The sequence below is a fragment of the Lycium barbarum genome, chromosome 9 (genome assembly GCF_019175385.1).
Source record: "Lycium barbarum isolate Lr01 chromosome 9, ASM1917538v2, whole genome shotgun sequence".
NCBI lineage: Eukaryota > Viridiplantae > Streptophyta > Magnoliopsida > Solanales > Solanaceae > Lycium > Lycium barbarum.
Window position 1 is genome coordinate 15,638,746 of NC_083345.1, and position 20,681 is coordinate 15,659,426.

Sequence of the window (20,681 nt, forward strand, 5' to 3'; positions counted from 1 at the left end):
TGTACCGTATCTTAATTTTAATTGTAATAAATGAGTTAAAGCCAAAATAACAGTTGTATTTTGTCGTCTTCTTCATGGTAAGTCCGATTTGTCGAGTTGGTTTGCGTAGTTTAGATGCTTCCTATCAGCATCTAGAGTCAAATCAAATATAAATTCTAGTCTCTTTTTGGAAATTATGACACGTTTAGGTGTTCCTTTCATTCCATTGAAGAAGAACGAAAAAATAAAAATAAAAACTATAGAAAATAAGATCAGAAGGTTAATTTTGAATATATCAAATTAGTTACAAAACTCGGGCGTATACACTAATAATAATATGCCTAAATTACTTAGAACTTTTGAAAGGTCTCAATTATAAAGCACCAACACATTTAACAATAAAAGAACCGCCTATAAAATTCGTATACCCCTTGGGTAATAAGATTTTTTGATAATTCGTTGCTAGATAGAAATATTGATAATTTTTATTATTTATCGACAGAAGTTGTTTTTCGCTAATTTTTTTCAATACATAGTGAACTTTTTTTTTCTGTGAGAAATTAATATTTAAACTAAATTAAATGCATTGCTCCTTGAATTTTCGAGCCCATTATTTGTATGGAAAGGATGAACGTTATATTCATTTTAAGTTCGATATAAACAGTCCCTACAATTAGAAAGTAATTGTAGAGACTGTTCAGAAAGTAACCAACACTCCATTTCCGAGAAAAAGTTTTGACCATTTTTAATTACACTTTCCTCCACAAATTAAAGTCCCAACATGTGTTCCATATAAGAAGCCATTTTTTCCCACTACTCTCCTGCCCCCCTCTCTCTCTCTTTAGTTTCTCCACAAAACCTCCATAGTTGGCGATCCATAATGTAGCTCACATCAAGATGGGAAGAAGAACACACACAAACCCTAAATCTTACACTCTCCCTTCTTCCCCTACCCGCTCTCTTTCTTCTTCTTCCTCTTCCGATTTCGAATTCACCATTGCCCTTTCTCCACGTAGTCGGAAATCTAATACTAACATATGCCCGGCTGACGAACTTTTCTACAAAGGCCAGCTCCTTCCACTCCACCAATCCCCACGTTTGTCTATGGTTCGCACTCTCCTTCTGGCCTCTTCCTCGACCTCTTCCAGCTCTGATACCACGACCACTGCTTCTCGTGATTCCACAGGAAGCCGTGGTAGCTCCAATGACTCGCAGTATTCGTACTCGAGTGGTGACCTCGTCCTCCTCCCCGAAGGATGTGACTCTTCTCGACCTAGTTCTGTTGCGGAGGAGGACGAGTTCAAGCGTCTTAGCAACTCGATAAATAACATTATCCCTTGTGGCACTACAGGGGCTTCCTCTATCAAGAAAGGTACTAATAAGTACTTGAACTTTTCGCTCCCGAGATTCTCTTCCGTGTTCCGCAAGGAATCTAATAAGAACAACCGGAATATTAATGATTCTGATGGGATCTCAGGAACTCTGCCTGCTCAGACTTCCTCAGTGAGGCGGATGAGTACGTCTGCTCGAGAAGTCATACGTAAGTACTTGAAAAAGGTCAAGCCTTTGTACGAGAAATTATCCCAAAAGCCTTCAGAGAAAATTATGGTATCGTCAAGTACTGTGACATTATGCAAAAATAGAGAGAATATTGGTATCAAAGAAAACACTCAAAATACAACAATTTCACATTCTTTTTCGGGGAATTTGAGGTATCCTAGGAGGAGAAGCTACGTGTCAAGCTGTCCATCGTCGATGAGATCATCACCAAGTCATTCTGGTATCCTTAGTAGGAGTGGGTTCAACACGCCAACCAATAAGACGACGACAGGTGGAATTGGTTCATCAGATGCATCAACGATGGAGGAGCTACAAAATGCAATTCAAGGTGCTATTGCACATTGCAAAAATTCCATGCTTCAGAGTCACAGCGCTACTTAATAAGAACTTGGGTCAGTAATGAAATTTAATTAACAAGTTTTAGTGTTTTTTTCCCAAGGTAAATAAGGAAAAAAAGATCAAGAGTTTTTGTGTTTGCTAGTTAATTAGTCATTGGATCTAAAGGGTTTTATTTTATTTAGTGGGTTATTTGACTGATGAAGACGAGGAATTTAACCTTTTTGTTGTTTTTTTGTCCTTCTGTTTCATTATAGTTTTAACCTAGCCGTTGTGTCTTGATCTAAGTTTTAATGAGTTGCATGTGATGTTATTAATGGATCACTCATTTGGATTTTTCTATCTTCTGTTTTGTTCCATTGAAATTTGGTGCGTCTTGGAATTTGTACTCCGTAGTTTGTCTTCTACTCTCTCTCTCTCTCTGCCGTATTATATGATGGAATCTGAGTGAGTTAAAGTACTTACATTATTTTTACAATTCTTATGAGTGTGTAATTTTGGAGTATGACTTAGTCTAACGGTATATGTTTTCACTTATAAGTAATTATGAGAGGGTACGTAGTACAGGTATTATTAATGCAATAAGGTTTGTAAGCATATGAGAATCTTCCATGTGCCTCATGAGAAGATTGAGTGTAGTTTCAAGACTTCGATCTGGTTGGACATAAGACCGGTGACATTTATTATGGGAAGCAACTTTGAAGTTTCAATAGTTTGAATTTGAAATTTATTCAAACTACGAAACATTCGAAGTAAACTAGCCATGTTTTCCATAATTCCATCTTCTTTGAAGTTGATGCTTCTCCGCAATAATTCCCTTTTAAGAGTTTAGCTTAGATAGATTGATAATGTAAATATAATATTTTTATAATCATTTTATCATCGTGTGATTTATAGGTCACGGATTTGAGTCGTGGAAGCAGTCACTAATGCTTATAACACTCAAGAGATGCGGCCCTCATCCAGGATGATTTGTGCACTACCCTTTAATTTATTCAAAGCAATTACAAGCAACCTTTCTTAAAAATTGAATTTATAATTTTAAAAATAAGACACGTTAGATAATATAAAGTTGCACTATCAATAGATATACTTATAAAAGCTGTTCCTAAATAATCATTTGTATCCCGTTCATCCCACCACCCTACCACAGCCTTGTGGTCTAACCTATTTTTTGTTCTTCTGGTCTTCTCGAGTTTAATTCTATAATCTTCTCAAATATTACCCTTTCATTCTCAGTCAACACCGACAAAACTAGCAGTGTCACCTTCAATTAAATGCTTTTTCCCCCTCATAATTTTGACTTTAGGCATCACTTGAGTCGTGACTTAAATTTCTACTATGGAGTTTCTTCAAATTCATTATGGAATTTTTACGCACGTATTTTTCAAGTCAATGGGTAGATTCGTATGTCGACCAAAAAAAGTCTTTAGTTCTAATAGTATCTCGAACTTGGTTGCTTGAAAACATATCACACAATTTTCTTTTTCAATATATCCTGACGTTGTGAATTTTGGAACTTGTATATTTTCTCAAGCAGTCGAAATCTTGGAATTCATAAGATATTGAATTTAACTTCAGTTTGGACGTATATGAACGTCAATTGCGGAATTTTAATTTTTAAATTGTAAAATTCCAAATGGAGTGAATTATGTAGTATTCTGCAATTTTTTTTGTCATAAGCTACTCACTAGGCCGGAGCCAAACTGAGTAACTTTGGCTCAACTCCCTTATTTGTATTTAATTTTTTTTTACTATTTACTATATGTATAAATAATATATTCAGAGTTTAGTAATCAGAAGTATTTGTAATAAAAATAACTCATAAACTATAATCTCTCTTGGCTAATAAAAGTCAATAGCAACAATATTTTCCAAACCTTTTATAATGAAAAAGATTGACAAGAAAACTTATTGGGAAAAGTTGAGATCTACATTATCATTGAGCCAATTGAAGTAGTTCAATGTAGATCGTTAGTGCCTATCTCTTTGATGAATAGGTCCGATGCTGCAGGTCCAACAGTAGGCAGTAGGCTAATTAGTGGGGTTTACAAAAATACTTCTGATAAAGTTTGTGGGACATTAGAAAATTGGACGTAGCACCAGTATCAATTATGAGCCATGAATACTCAAATTAATTTCTGGTTTGCAAAGCAGATTCAAATATGAATGATACTAGATTTTATTTCATGTTATGTACTTTCCATTGGTACCGTAATGTTTGGTCCACCGTCCCACCTCTGCATCATTTTGGCACTTACACCAGGCAGCATCACATGATGCTATATCAAATTAAATGACTCTTGTAGAGTAGGGTACTTTTTTTGGATAAGGAATAAATACAATTTGAATTAAATACAAATAAATTAACTTGTGTGACATAGATTAGACCTTTCGCTAACAGGTTCGAGCACATCCACTACTTCTAACTTAGAATACAAATTATAACATATAAATGAACAATGTAAAAATAGTTATAAATTTATACTAAACCTACATCGCTTGTTATAAAAATGGAAATATGAAAGCGATAATAATCTGGCAGACCGCATCATTTTAAGAAGGATTTGAGATGATGCTGTATGGAAAATATTGTTTTATAGTAAAATGATGCATCATCTTGAGAAGGATTTAAGTTACATACGTCGATAATTTGAACTATAGCTATCCAATTTTAACCTGTGATAGCATTCAGTTCTTTTATCAATTATCGTTTATCAAAGATTTACGTGTAACTACCTTACTATCTCTGGATACCGCAACTACGGAAAAGAATGCATCATATATGTACATTGATATGGGGAGATATGTTCCACATATGGGTCGGACGAAAGAATTACTCCCTCCGGATAAAAAAAAGAGTTCACTTAGCCTTTTTTTTTTCTTGAGTAAAAAAAAAAGAGTCCACTTAGCAAATCAAGAAAGAATTAACCTTATTTTTCCATATTTGCCCCTATTAAGTGTTATATGATCAAATTCCAATGCCTATTTAATTAGGGGTAGTTTAGTCAAATTACCTATTTTTGTCTAGGAGTTGGTATTTTCTTAAGGAGTGTGTAAATGGCTAAGTGAACTCTTTTTTTGATCCGGAGGGAGTATAAAACTAGGAAAACCCCAACAAAAATATGAGGTATCATAAAATTTGGACAGCAATTGTTTTTTAGTTTTATAGTTAAAGGATAATTCGTAGGCTGATTAACCTATTGAAATTCGTAAATATGCAAATTCTATATTATATAATTACCAAGATTAAAACATGCTGTCTTAACTTTTCTTTTCGCATGCAGTATGATTGGGTAGCTTAAAATATAAAGGAAGAAATTATTTGGAGTTACTTTGGGAGGTGACACACACTCATTTAAAGATATTTTGGTCCCGTAGCTATCACGTTTTACCTAAAATGATAAATTAAAGTAGGGCAAGTAGAGTATATATATTAATTCGTGTGTCCCAGCGAAGTTTTACATGGTATAAAGGCGTTCAAATGACCTGTCTCCGGTTTATTCTCAAAAAATTGGATAAGAAGAGAATTTTGAATCCATTTGAAATAAGAAAAAGTTCTAAGGTGGTAACAAAGGTGTTTCAAACACCACAAAAAAATGGTAATTTGTGGAGGTTGAAAGTTACAATTCGCGAAGATTTTAACCTTCGCTATTTGCTAAAGGAGGTTAAAACTTCTGCGAATTGCAACTTTCAACCTCCGCAAATTACCCATTTTTTTATAGTGAAAATTGCCCCAAATAGATCGTGAGTTTGCGGCATGTCGTCGTATTTATTTAATCTTCTCGTTTGGCTCCGTCTATAATTATGGTGCATGTAAATTTATATATGTGTTAGAATAATTACTACTACATATTTATAAATAGTAGACAGTGGACTTAATTATTGCCGTATACTATTACTTAGATCATTATGGACAATGGCGAAGTCAAGATTTCACTAAAGGATTCAAAATATAAGGAACTAATTAAGCGCACAAAAAAATTAAAAAGATTCAACATCTACCACTCCCTCCATCCCAATTTATGTGTGTGTGTTTTACTAGGGGCACATAGTTAATAATAAAAGAAAGACTTTTAAAATTTGTAAGGTCTAAAACAAACCATAAATATTTGTATACCTATAAATCATTTCACTAAGGGTAAAATGAGTTTAAAGTTAAATTGTTACTCTAAATTTATCGAAAAATGTCATTTTTTTAGACTAACTAAAAAGAAAAAAGTGTCCCATAAATTGAGATAGAGGTAGTATATACATAAAAAGTTAATTTTAACCTTACATATGCAGTGTAATTTTTGAATAAGAGACCGGATTTACATGAATTCTTTGCGCCCTGTGGCTATAAAAATCTGTAAACTTTAAATTTTGAATCTGTCGATCTATATGCATGATAAAAAATTTGAGGAGTAGAATACATTGATGTACTTTAAAGTTTAACCAAACAAATCGTGAGAGAGAGATGGATGCCACAACTTCTCCTAATGTAGCACAAATTGTCAATGAAAAGGAAGCTCCACATGTGTGCGTAGGAAACCAGACAGCTCACATGACAAGCCTTTTCACGCCGCCCTTTGTAAGTATTTGATGATGGTGGGTGTGGGTGGTCCTCTAAGCTAGCTTGCATTTTTCACATGCATAGGGCTTGTAAAGCGCCATTCATCACTGCTACCTTCCTGCAATCATCACTCTCCTGCATATATATACATTTCAATTTCTCTTCCTCTTCATGAATTCATTTTGCAACTAACTAATTCCATGCTAGATCCCACTTCTTAATTGAATCTTGTATGTCACCTTATAATGTGTCATTTTTTTAACAGTAAACAAATAAAAGGCAGTCCAGTGCATAAAACATCTAGATTAGCTGGATTCCAGGAAAAAGTCACACCCGAGGGATATGATATAGATAATCTATTCTAATGCAAGGATTAGTGTGTGCTTCCATAACTCGAACCTCTGACCTATACTCACATATAGAAACAACTTTACCGTTTTATTAATAGTATTGTACATAAAAAAGATTTAATACAAGTCTTAGCTCCTTAGAATATGAAATTTGTTATCTTGAAAATCATCACTATAACAAGTAAAAGATGACATGATAGTGTAAATCTTACTTATAGTGGCGATGCGATTTAAAGAATTTCCCAACTCCATTCCGGTAACGGATGAAGTTTTAGAATACCTTTTTGTAATAACGCCGTCAGGTGGCGTCCCATATCTATCATCAATGAAATAATTGTGACAACTTAATTTATACCTTTTTTCTTAGATTCGTCGAAAATCACTTATTAAATAAATTTATGTGTCAACCTTGTCCTTATCACCCCACTTTCTCGATGAATTCCGTCACAAACTTCTTGATCGAAAAATAATTTTAAATTTTTTTCTTTTACGTCCTCATCTAGGAGGATCACATGAACAGTATTTAAATTTACCATCAAAGTGACTAAAATTTCCAACCTACTGGTTGGTGATGGGGATGCGCTATGTGCTGCTAAATTAAATCACAATAGTAGTGAAGATTCCATATGTTTGAAGTTTCAACGGGGACATATTAGAGCAAATCCCAGAATTAAATGAATTTTTGAATATGGAGCCAAAGTTAGTCCCAGTTTTCATGCACGGAAAATGACTAATCTCCAACTTCATAATTAGAAGGCATATATATAACACGACACTGCTCATCTCAACTCATTAGAAAGGGATACATAATTCACAAAAGTTAAATTCATATCCTCATTTTGATTTAGATTCCTGTTTGGCTGTTTAGTCGGTAGAACCAAGATTTAATTTAAATAGTGTTTTAGCGCGTAGGAGTTATGTTGCATGCCTTATACTGCATATTTATCGTATGATCAAAAAGTTCCTTGTACTTCGAGGGTGTATAAAATATTGACCACAGGTGAGGGACTATATGATAGGATAGCTAGTAAAGATCCGATTATTAGACTAATTTATTTTGCCAAAGTGGAGTGGGTTTTTTTTTGGGTGGGGTTGGGGGCGGGGGTGGGGGTGTATGTATCCTTGCGATGAGTAGGTTAACGCAAGGGCAGCTAAATAAATTAAATTAGTGACCTAAACCCAAATTTTATAAGAGGCTTATATATTTTATGTATTAGAACTCATTTTACCTTTAAAAGATTGTATTTAGGGCTCCCCATAAGCCCTCGATCAAAAACTATAGTATTAATTTCTAGGTCAAAGTCATAAACAACCCCCTAAATTTGTCTACATATTCTTCATGGCCACCTAAATTGAAGCTTGTTCCGATTGAATGCCTAAACCCCTCCAAATTTGTATCATTTAGACACCTTTTGCTGAGGTGGCAAAAAACGTGTTTTTTACCCCTTTTAAGCGCGTGAAACGAATCCAAATAATTTTTTTTCCAGCTTATACATCTAATAATATAATCTAAATAATTTTTTAAAAAAACAATTAACTAAAAAAAAAGGAGGAAGACGACTGGACTGGCATTCCTCCTCAATTTTTGCATCCAACTAATTTGTCCCACCCCTCCATTCCCGTCATCTCTCTGCAATTTGACTTCTTCCATATTTTTTTTTTAGTTTCTTTGTATTTTGTTCATTAGAAATCGTATCAGATTTAGGTCTCAAAATTTTCCGGCGAAGCTCCATTTTTTCCGGCAAGATTGACACGAATTAATTACTTTTTCGGGTCAAAGTCCATTTTTGCTCCTCGTAATCGTGGGAAATGGGATGGGGAAAATGGTTACTAGTTGGGAAGAAGGAGAAATGGGGGGCGGCAATATATCGGTAGCAATTTGAACGAAAACAAGGTGAGTTTTTTTTTTTCCAAACGGGAGAACAGCTTCTCAAGCTATTCCTATCTGTTTAGCTTGCCATTTTGATTTTGTTTTGAGTTGCGTATTCCAACCTCTTTCCAATTGGGTTCTAGAGAAGTTAGAGGATGAAAGCTCACTGCTGGAAAATTGCAGTGGTGCTGGAAGCAAAAGCTTAAGGCTGATTAACCTAGTGTTGGATGCTACTATGTAGCTGGCGCCGGTGGAGGGGGGAGTGGGGTTCGGTGGGGAAGAAGAGTGGGGGGGGGGGGGTTGTGGTGTTTGGGTTAATTAAAAAACAATTAAATGTATTTTTGATTTATTTAAGTAAAGTTACTTTTAAAAAAATAATAATTTGGATTCAAATGCCAAGTGTCATTTTTTAATAATTTTTTGGACTAATCTGCCACATGTCGTCATTTAATTGGTCATTTTGCCAGGTCACCGCGAGTGTAATACACACATTTTATATTTTTTGCTGATTGTAAAAAAGGTGTCTAAATGGTACAAATTCGCAGTGGTTTAGGTGTCAAATTGAAACAAGCGTCAGTTTAGGTGGCTATGAGGAATATGTGGACAAATTTAGGAGGCGCTTATGAATTTGGCCTAATTTCTAATGTTTTGCCCAATATCGAAGGCCTTTTCCCACGCTTAGTCCAAAACATGTAAACCCAACCCAGCTATCCATGCCCCTTTCGAATGCAACCGTTTGATTTATCCAGTGGTCACCTGAATATGGCTCTCATCTCTGTGTTATTCTTGTACTACTTTGTTTAAACCTGATATTTGCGATGGATGCACTATTAAAAAATTACTAGTTTCCTACTGAATTTCCATTGAAAAATCTTCAGTGGCTATTTTCCACTGAATGTCGGTGAGAAAAAACATAAATAGTAGAGTTTTCACACGAAAAATTTATGAAGTTTTCCAGCGTTTCAATGGGAACTTGTTTCCCACCATGCTTTTTCCCAGTAGATTGTTCAGTGGAAATAGGTGGAAAAATTATATTTTATAGCACAAATTTTTCACTGAATGTCGGGGGAAAATCACTTTTTCTAGTAGTGATGCATACTCCAACCTTATTTCAATCCAGCAAATATTCGTGATCTCGGTGTGATGGTGGACAACATTGGAAGATATGCATTTAAATGTAAGTTTCTGGCCCTTAAATTGATGATGCGAGGAGGTTGTTCATGGAGACCCGTTTGAAGGCGGCAACTGTTCATGCAAAAGACCTGAATTAGGAGGGTGTTGGAGCGTATAATGAACACATTGAAAGATATTTAAATCCGACTGTCATTTATTTTTAATAGTTTTAGCAATTGTGTTGATATTAATATCTTTTAATTTTAGGGAAAGCAAAACATTAGAAGCTGCAACCAGGTTCACTAAGATCTCTATTACCACCTTGATGACCCATTTTCGGGTCAGTATGAGGTAAAAGTTAGAAACAAAACAAAAAAAAAAAAATCCAGCCTGAAACCCTATGCTGTTTAGTGTTTACACATGGTAGTCGTGTGTCTTTGTAACTAAGAAATCAAAAGGGAAATTATGTGGTAAGACCCTTCTTAAGACTTAAATACATAGATAATAGTACTTTTTGAATATTACAAAAATAAAAGATTTTATTTCGTATATAGCTGTTTTTAAGAATCACAGATAATTATAATCCTTAACTTAAGAGATTCTTTCCAATCCTTAAAACAAAATACTGCACAACTAATACCAAATCTTTCTCTCTCTACAGTATTCAAAATATTCTGAAATAGATCCAATATCACCGATTTATGCAATCTTCTCCCAGAATTATCCATTATTCTCTCAACTATATCCCATTTTCTGATATACCTATTTTCGTCTACTGGGTTGAATTTCAAATACTGAATATACTGATTTGAGCTATTCGATTGGAACTCTTTTGATATATGTCTTCTGGTATATTAATATTTGTACCAAGTATTTTATATTTGGTATTAGTTAAATATCAATATGTTTAGATGTTGTTATTACAAGTGACTTATGCCAAATATTTGAACAATATATTGTTATAAGTACTCAAGTTTTTATTAAAAGTAAATTTATTCCTGGTATTTTTTGAAACCAAGGAATAAAATATTTTATTATAGGTATATTTAGTCGAAGCATGTTTAATACAAGATATAAAGTATTTTATTGTAGGTATATTTAGACCAAGTGTATAAAGTGTTCATAGATCAAATATTGCCACATGTCTTTATAAGAGTTATATTTGGATCCTCTTTCGAGTGTTGCATTTCTCATAAAATTTTATGTATGTTGCAAATAATTTCTAGGACCTGAAACGTGAATTTCAGTTCCTAAATATATCAACATGAGGTCCAATCTTTTTGGGAGCAAAGTATTATTTTTCTCAAGGAAACGTACGGGTTTTACACACCGCTTCGATCTCGTTGTTCCGTTTTGTCGCGTTGTTGAATCCGGGATTTCTTCGAAGTGAAGTAAGGTGGAAGAAGAGTTATAAGGTAAGAATTCTCCTTTCCTAGATATATTTAAATTCATCCAGGTCATAGCTAAATTGTGAGATGAAAAATACGAAATTAATTGCAGGGAATCGTATTTTGATGTTGTTGTTGTGGTATGGACTGTTAGGTGATTTTCTAAATAGTGTTGTGACTGGAATTTGGTGGATTTAGTATGGTAATAACTTGGGGGAAAATAGAAGAATTAGGGGAAATGTTATCCGATTCGTTACGACAAGTGTATCGCTTGATATACGTGATATACCAAGTGTATCCTTAGCCTAACGAGAGACGTTATCGTTGTTATAGGCTGAACCGCTAGACAAGCAGCGAGGTTGGATTGGCAGGAAGCTAACGAGGTATGTAAGGTTTCTTCTTTCCTTTCTTTTGGCAATAACCTAACGGTACTAACGTAATATGTCCCCCAATAAAAAGAAACTCTATTCTACTAGACATAAGGTTCATGTTCTTCATTCCCTAATATATTATATGATTCATGTTTCACTAGATCTTCAGATTTCCATTGAGTATGTGTTGATGACGATAATTACATAATGAATTCGGAGGCTACCGACCTTACTTCACTCTGATGGTCTCAGATTATGTTTTTCTAGTGTCTAGTGTGTATATATATATATATATATATATTATGACGCCAAGCCGCGCTATAGTCGGCAGAGTACGGCACCTATTCTGCATACCACTGCAGTTGGGTACGTTATGAAGATGTTAGCCCCAGAGAGCGGCTTGATGATGATGATGCAACCCCATAGTGTGGCTTATATATGTGTGTTTTTTTTTTAATTTTAAAAAAAGCATGCATGTCATATGCCTCAGTTGCATTCAGAGTTTCAGGTTGTTTCGGCCTTATTTCTCTATTTTTAGTTATTTGTTCTTGCCTTGCATACATGGTACATTTATCCATACTAACGTCCCTTGCTGGGATGCTGTGTTCTTGTGCCCGCAAAGTCCAGAGAGCCCGATAGAAGGATCCCCCCAGTAGGCGGCCCCAGCTTAGCGTTGATGGTCACACTCCGCTCTTCCAGGAGTTGTTGTAGATGTCGGTATGCTAGATGACTCTTGAGTGTGTGTGTGTGTGTGTATTGTATATTTGCATTACGGGTATGGCAGGTCCCTGTCCCAACCTTCTAACAGTCATGCTGCTCCTAGAGGCTTGTAGACATGTGTCCTGTGTTTAGTAGGGAATGCGGCCTGATTCGCCTTGTGTTCTGAGGTGCAGACTCACATGGTGGCCTCTTCGGCCCTTATATATATATATATATATATATATATATATATATATATATATTTGTGTGTGTGTGCGTTTTCATTGAGTCTTGTTGTTTGCAGGTGAATCCTTCTTTTATTTGACTATCATGTGACGGCCTTGTCGGCCCATAGCTCGTTCGAGTTAAGTAGTATGTAATGTACGTTGGTGCCCGACAAGTAAGGCTCGGGTGTCTGTCGCACCACTCCGGTTTGGGGTGTGACACCGCCCCACCATCCGTCCACCCATGACATTCTCAATCAAATTTTATAGAGTCTCAGTTAAGATAACAACAATGACAAGAACATTAAAGACAATGAATGTGTCATTCCGTGACCAAATGTGAATGAAGCTGGTTGAACAACACGTTCACGAGGCAGTGCTCGCAACAAAATAGGTGGACTAAAACCAAAATATATTAAAAGACCCTTAAACTTTTTAAATAAAATTCACATACTAGTGAGACACAAAAAAAATCTACATGGCTTTGATCTAGTAATGAGAGCGCAATAGATGTTGTATAGGTTAGACACATGTCATGGTGTTAAACTCTCCCTATAAAAAAATATGATATTAAATGAAAATGGTAAAGGAATGAGCCCATATTTATCGAATTTTGAACCTTGTTACACTTGCTTTAGGAATTTCTGAGTTAAAAAAATATGAGACACAAAATAACTTGATTTCTGATTTATGGATCAATCAATGTGACAAACAGGAATAGTTAATTTAAAGAATATGAATCGAAATTTAAAAATAAAATCATGAGAAACAAGAAAGAGATTATAAGGAGGAAGAAAAACCAGATTGATAAGAGAGTAAATACATTGTTTAATTTCACGGGAGATATATTTTATCGTATTAACTCCTCACTCCTATATCTAATAAATTTTTAAAAAATGTTAAAATTTGAAAACACACCTCAAGTATCACTTTTTTGTTAGCTTCCTACCTGAACTATCAGGTGTTTGCGTTTTCTACCTAAACTATCACCAACTATTTATCAAAAGACATCTGAACTATCAAGTGTTTGCGTTTACTACCTAAACGGTTACGAACTATTTATCAAAACACATCTCGACTAGTGCTGAAAACTCACAAAAATTGATATTTTTTACCGTTATCTCTAAATTTGTTTAATTTTTCAATTAATATATTCCTTTAGTAGTGCCATTTCACATCATTTTTAAACCAGAAAAAAGAAAAGAATGTACACCACGCAAAAACCGATGACGAAAATCAGAAAGCATGAAGTACCAACTATCTCTGTAGATCCCAATGTTGACAGTGACAGAAACCTCCTAGCTCCTCCTCCACCAGATTTTTGACATCAAGTATCTTATTCATCTTCCTTCTTTTGGTCTTCTTCCCCCTTTTTGTCTTGGTCTTTTTGATCATTTTCTGCTTCTTCATGGATTTCTTCTTCGGCCTCTTCTTCATGTTCTTCTTCCGCTATTATTTATTATTATATCCACCGTTGATAAGAAATTTTATCCAAAAAATAGGAAGAAAAACGATTTTGGTTGTTGGGATTACCTCCCATATCCCCTGTATTTAAAACTGCCATGGTAGTAAATATTTTATGTCATAATTGATATTCATTAATGCTGTCATGTTTATATAATTATTCTTTAAAAACTGCCTACTTATGTTTTTTCCCCAAACCAAAAAATACAAAAGCCTTCCGGAAAAACTGTTTACACATGCAATTTAGTAATCTTTGGTTCATGTCTGATTTCTTAGATGTTTGCACTCTGTCATTATTGATATTTTTTCCGTACTTGTTGTTTATAGTATAGTATCCTTAAATGACATAAAATATTTAACTTCACATAGTAATATTATTATTTATAATAGTGCGAGGTAAATTAAAGAAATAAGATGTTAGACATGTACTTACAATATATTATCTTTGATATTGTTATAAAAGACTATATTTACTAGTACGAAGATTTAAATAGTTTAATTTAAAGTTTTAAAATAGTTTTACTGCTGAAGAGTAAATTGTCTTTCATTCTTACAATTTTTTGTACCTTTTTTTTTGTACAAACTTTAATATTGTTTATACTAAAATAACATCATAAAATTCACTATCAAAAACTTCTGAATCCTCAAACTTTTGAGCTGCTTTGGCTAGATTAATTACAGTATCAGTTAGCCAAAGAGAAAAGGACAAAAATGGTCCCTTAACTATGATAGTAGGTTCAAAATAGTCTCTTAACTATGCACTTAACGGTTTTAGTCCTTTAAGTTTGTTACTAATTAACAAAAACGGTCTCTTAACTATGAGAGTGGGTTCAAAATAGTCCCTTAACTATGCACTTAACGGTTTTGGTCCTTTAAGTTTGCCATAAGTTGACAGTTTTAGTCTCGACAAAATATTCATCGAACTCTGTTTGTTAGATTTGACGAGAACTATGAAAAAAAGGAAAAAATTAGTGAGAACTCTAGATCGGTCAAATAACTCGGGACAAAACCGACGGACGTTAGTCGGTTATATGATGGACTTCTACGCATTTTTCCTCAAAAATAACCGATGGACTTCCGTTGGTTTTCGTAAAAAACAATAAAAATTAAAAAAAAAATAGTGTCCCTCGATTTTATCCATCGGTTTCCGTCCATCATTTTTTTCGCTTGTTTTTGGTAGTGACAACTTTTTTAGTTTCTGCTATTTCTAATTTATTTCTAAAGTCTAGTGTATTTTATTTAGTCGACGGATTCCCTCAGTTTTAATCGATAGAGTCCGTCGGTCTTTGTGTTTCGAGACATCATTTTCTGACATTATCAAACCGTTAAGTGCATACTTAAGGGACTATTTTTAACCAACCCTCATAGTTAAGGGACCATTTTGTCAACTTATGGCAAACTTAAAGGACCAAAACCGTTAAGTGCATAGTTAAGGGACTATTTTGAACCTACTCTCATAGTTAAGGGACCATTTTTGTTAACTTGTAACAAACTTAAAGGACTAAAACCGTTAAATGCATAGTTAAGGGACTATTTTGAACCTACTATCATAGTTAAGGGACCATTTTCATCCTTTTCTCGTTAGCCAAACGTCAATTTAGTTGTTGCTTTTCATTACAACGCATGAGCTTTCATGCGTATTGAAATCACATCTATCATTTTGCACCTATTTTCAGAATTTTTATGGATGGTTGTTTGTGCTTTGGAGAGAGTATTTGGTAGAAGATAAAGAAAATCAATATAGGGAAGCCTTTATTGAGTGACAAATCTACTGATAGCTTACAGTACTTTAATAAACATTTTCACAATCAATATAGGGAAGCCTTTATCGAGTGACAAATCTATATATAATATAAAGCTAGCAATAGTCAATCCTATGGGGTAGGGCTGTTCAAAACCGACCGCTACCGATAATCCAACCGCAAAATTGGCTTATAGCCTTATTGGTATTGGGTTAACGGCTTATCGGTGCGGGGGACGGATTACTCAATTTTCTTATTGGGTAAACCGTTAACCCGTTAAGAATTTATCATATTTTATTATATTTTTACCCCTAAACATATAAAATATGTATGGCAATTATAATTTGTAAACTTAAAGCTAAGCCTCAGCACTGGGGATGCCTTCATTTTTTGTCATTGATGAAGGTATAACACGTTCAAGAGGAAGAAGCTATCTGTCTAGTTACTTCTACAGGCTTTCTTCATAGTAGTACTTTGCCATGTTGGTTAGCTACTGGCATTCAGTTGTACATTTGAACCTTTTGCCTGTTGAGTGCTTAATCAATTAAAAGCAGCTTTGGTTTCATAAAATAAAATTAAAAAAAATGTTCATTTTTGCCTGGCAAGTTGTTTTGGTCATTCCCAAGTGTATTGGACCTGGCTAGACTTCTTTGTTAGTAACCAGCTCTTGGCATACATTATTATGCATTGTAAACTAGTTTGAATGAAACACAGCATGTACAGGGAATCTTGTGAATGATTAAAAAACTCTCCTGTCTTGGCACACTAAAAGGCTAACTTATAAGTTATATATGTCTTCATAGAGTTACTTAGTTATTTTTAGTATCAGATCTTCTTTCACTTCTTTCATTTTCTCTTATATTTAGCTGATACACAGCCCGATAACCGTCCGATAATTGCTAATCCGATACCGAACCAACCGATATTTTATAGGTTGGCTAGCGGATTAGTACTTTTAAAAGCCGATAACCGTTAAGCCAAACCGTTACGTGTAATAATCCGTCCAATCCGCCCGATAAGCAGCCCTACTATGGGGCACCTCTCTATGGCCTCCATTGGCATTATCTTTTTTCTCCTTTTTTTGCCTTTTTTCCTTATTTTTCGTAATTATATTTTATTTAAAAAAATTATGATATCCATAACTCACACCTCTTCATCTTCATAACTTCTCCTCTTAATTGATTATTCATAACTCACCTTAAATTATCTTAATTATAAAAAAGGTCATTTCCTTTCCTCTTCTTAATTTGTAGCTATTTAATTTGTATGGAATGATCATTTGGAAAGAGAGAATGGTGTTCCTTATACCTAATGAACGTACTAATGGACTTCAATTTGTTTTTGCAAAACCCTCATTTGTCATGCATTATCTCACTTATTCTGTTAGTCATGTCGTCAACGTGACTTTTGGATAAAAGTCTCTTCAGTTAGTAAATCATACAGAACAAGAAATTATTCTTTTTTATGTTTATGCATATTTTACTAATATAACGTTCTTCTATTGTAGGTTCTCTTTATTCACTAAATCAAGCCAGTCTCCATCAAAAGTGATAGGTGACTGTCAACTATTAATCAGTGTCGTTGGTTTTTTCTAATACGCGTGACTTCTCTCCGTTAGAGGTGTCTCTCGTATTTCCTTCATCCTTTTTTTATATTATCTATCTTTTCTAATGCTATTGGTTTTTCTATGTTACATTTGCTCGTAGTAGTTTGGCAATTTCAAAGCTAAAATTAATTCACTCACTTGACTTCTCAATTTTTAGTGCAATAACAATTTTGCTTAATTAACCCTTGGTGCAATGTGGCAGAGAAGAGACAGCCAATATATTGCTGGTCTCTTAAAACACATGTAAAGCATTGCGTGCGGTTTCTCCGGATGAAACTAAAGGATCTGCTGGGACATGCCAAACTAGTGAAGCCACCGTGAAAGCTCGACAAGAAAACTTTAAAGTAAATGCTTCACATGGACAATGAGTTACAAAATCCAAGCAAAGGGTGCATACAATCGTCCAATCAATTATTTCTCTACTGAAATGGAATAACGTCAATCAGTACGTAGTCGATTTATTTTTGGTTCATACTGTTGTTGCATATTCTATCATGTCATTATTTTTATCAAAATAACTATCTTTATCTTAAATTGTTTAGTATCATTTTTGCTGTGACTTTGTTCAATTGCAGCAAGTGAAAAGGAAAATGTATAAACTGGCTAAAGCAGTGACAAAGTATAGAGTAGAGATTAAACCAAGTGCCACTGCATCATGAGCAAGTTGTTATGTTTCAAGAGGAACAAATGGACTGCTTATCAAACCAATGATCATTATGATTGTAGAAATAAATGTCAAATATATCTCTTTGGTTACGCTTGTAGAAATTATTACTTGGTTATTTAGAAGGCTTAATTTTACTTAATACACATCGTATATCTGTTCCTTTTGAATTTTTGGTTTTACTTATTCTTTCTTCATTATTTTATGTAAGAAATATTTTTTTTTGTTTATATTTCGTTTGTGGTCACGGGGATGATAAATTGTCCATGAATAAGCATGTTGAAAGGAAATTGTCTCACCACATAGACATTAGTAGATTATCGCTTTTATTGATATATATCTCAAAGCATTTAAATACCAAGAGACTTGATCTTAGTTTTTGAAAAATGATGTAAAAAACCTATACTTTCTCTAGACGAAGTTGTCTGATTGAGAAAAAAAAAAAAAGCAAACTTAATTTTGTCATATTTAAAGTTTCAAATTTAGCTCCAACGAAATAGAGTGAATTATGAAGAACTAGCTATTTTTTTTTTTAAATCGAATAATGTCATTTTACTATGTGTTGAATTTGTATTTTACATGAGTAATTTGGATATGGGTCTATTACAAATAGTTTTAACAAATCAAAAAATCTTAATTGAATTATAACAGCAGTTTTTGAATTTATCCAAGAATATGAGAGTTTGAAACATAAAATGTATATCTATAAAAAATTAAGCCTAGACAAAGTGATGTTGCACCTCCCTATAACCAACAATGGTTTTTTCCTTCTTCTATTTTTATCTCAAATTTTGACCATTATCCTATTTTTTTAAATCTATGTGCAATTGAAAAGAATAACCAAAAGTCACTTTTTAAAATAATACTCATTTTTTGCAATTACTGATCATTAACTACCACTTATTGTATTTAAGTCTCTTTAAGGGAGTATCATTTAATTTTAAAAGTCTAAAATTGACTAATAATTACTCAATTAATTAGGGGAAGACAGTTACGTACTGGAGGACAATGAAGATGTAAGACGTTAGTTTTCAAAGACTTCTCATTTTTCAAACCATCCATATTCTGTACTCCCTCCGGTTTAAAATAAGTGTCCAGTTTTTTCACGCCTCATAAGAAAACATTAACTTCTAGGAAAAAAATAGGTATTTTGACTAAATTATCCTTAATTAATAAGACTCTTGCTTATTTATTGCCTTCAGTAAATAGGGACAAATCTGAAAAATAAAAGTTAATTCCTTCTCGATATTGTAAGTGAACATTCATTTTGAACCAAAATAAAAAGAACAAATAAACACTTACTTTGAACAGGCGGAAGTAACATCTACCTTTTAATAAAAATACTGAGTCTTGAAGCACAAAACTGGATAACGATGAATCGATGATAAAGCAAGAGTCTAAGAACTGAAAGTTTTTAAGCTGGAATATGATTGTTGAGCAAGTTAAACTTAACAGTTAATATACTTGATAATGTGAATTACTACCAAGAGGAATTGTCAGTAAGTTAAAGCAAACAAATTGTAAAGTTAGTTGCACTGTACTTGGCAAAAAATAGAGAGAAAGGATTATGGAATTTACATGTAAATGAATATAACCAACAATAAATTGGTCATTTTGTTTTCTTCGTGAGTTTAAATTGCTTTAGCTTTCGTTTCATGTTTCTTTTTTGTAGAATAGAAGGAAACACACCCACAAACATTTTAAAGTAAAACACTTTCATAATTATTATTTTTGTTGATAATGAAAATATTTTTGTAAATTAACCGATATATATATACAACTAAAAATTATATTCATATACAAGAGAATTTACATTTATCCTATCACAACTAAATTTATAAAAATATTATGTTTAAATTTTATGATAATAACCGCGCGAAGCGCGGACATATTTACTAGTCTACTGATAGCTTACAGTACTTTAATAAACATTTTCACGTTCTTATGATAATTCGTAAGTTGTTAGCAACCAGCTGATTATATTATTTAGTAAATACTGAAAGCATCATCTCTTTTCTACGAGTGGATGAAGAAATGTAGAGCATGGACAATTTTATCATCCAGTATTGCCGAGCTCAATAACATGGGCTTGTAAGTTGTAACCCAATTGGGGGCAATTCGCTGGATTGCTCTTCCTTTGGGGTGGTCTTTAGTTTTTGCCCCTCAAAATGTTGGTCTTTAATTTTTGCCCTTCACGTTGCAATCCTGAGCTTCACGTTGAAATCATGAGGTTCTGGGTTCAAATCCCCGCTCAGGCATAAATTAAAAAAAAAAATCGCAAAGCAAGGCTTGGGTCGCTTGTATGCCGGACCCGGCATACACTTCTTAAGGAATAATTAATGTTATGTCGGACCCGGCATAACTATAAGTTCCGCCTTATAAGGCAAAGTTTATGTCTTAAGGAAAAGTTACGCCTTAGGAGCATACTTTTAGTTATGCCTTAACTAAAAGTATGCCCCATAAGGCATAACTAAAAGTATGCCCTATAAGACATAACTTTTCCTTAAGGCATAACTAAAAGTTTGCCTTATAAGGCAAAGTCTATGTCTTAAGGAAAAGTTATATCTTATGGGGCATACTTTTAGTTATGCCTTAACTAAACTATGTCTTAAGGAAAAGTTCTGCCTCATAGACAGACTTTTAGTTAAGGCTTAACTAAAAGTTTGCCCATAAGGCATAAGTATGTCGGGTCCGGCATAACTTTGATTATTCCTTAACAAGTGTATGTCGGGTCCGACATACACGCGACCCTAGCCTTGC

At 33.8% G+C, this 20,681-nt stretch overlaps 1 protein-coding gene and 1 long non-coding RNA gene across 3 annotated transcripts; both read left to right on the forward strand.

Moving 5' to 3' along the window:
* Positions 1 to 772: 772 nt before the first annotated feature.
* LOC132610309 (probable membrane-associated kinase regulator 1) lies at positions 773 to 2,217 on the forward strand. Its single transcript, XM_060324618.1, has one exon. The coding sequence runs from the start codon at positions 877 to 879 to the stop codon at positions 1,918 to 1,920; it is 1,044 nt and encodes a 347-aa protein (XP_060180601.1). The 5' UTR covers positions 773 to 876; the 3' UTR covers positions 1,921 to 2,217.
* A 6,139-nt stretch (positions 2,218 to 8,356) lies between these two features.
* Positions 8,357 to 18,041, forward strand: LOC132610371 (uncharacterized). Of its 2 annotated transcripts, XR_009571128.1 has the most exons (5): positions 8,357 to 8,674; positions 10,990 to 11,178; positions 11,485 to 11,534; positions 17,159 to 17,271; positions 17,460 to 18,041. It is a non-coding gene; the product is annotated as an uncharacterized LOC132610371 (long non-coding RNA). The 2 variants fall into 2 exon arrangements; XR_009571127.1 differs by lacking the exon at positions 8,357 to 8,674 and having other exon boundaries at positions 10,799 to 11,178.
* The last annotated feature ends 2,640 nt before the right edge of the window (positions 18,042 to 20,681 follow it).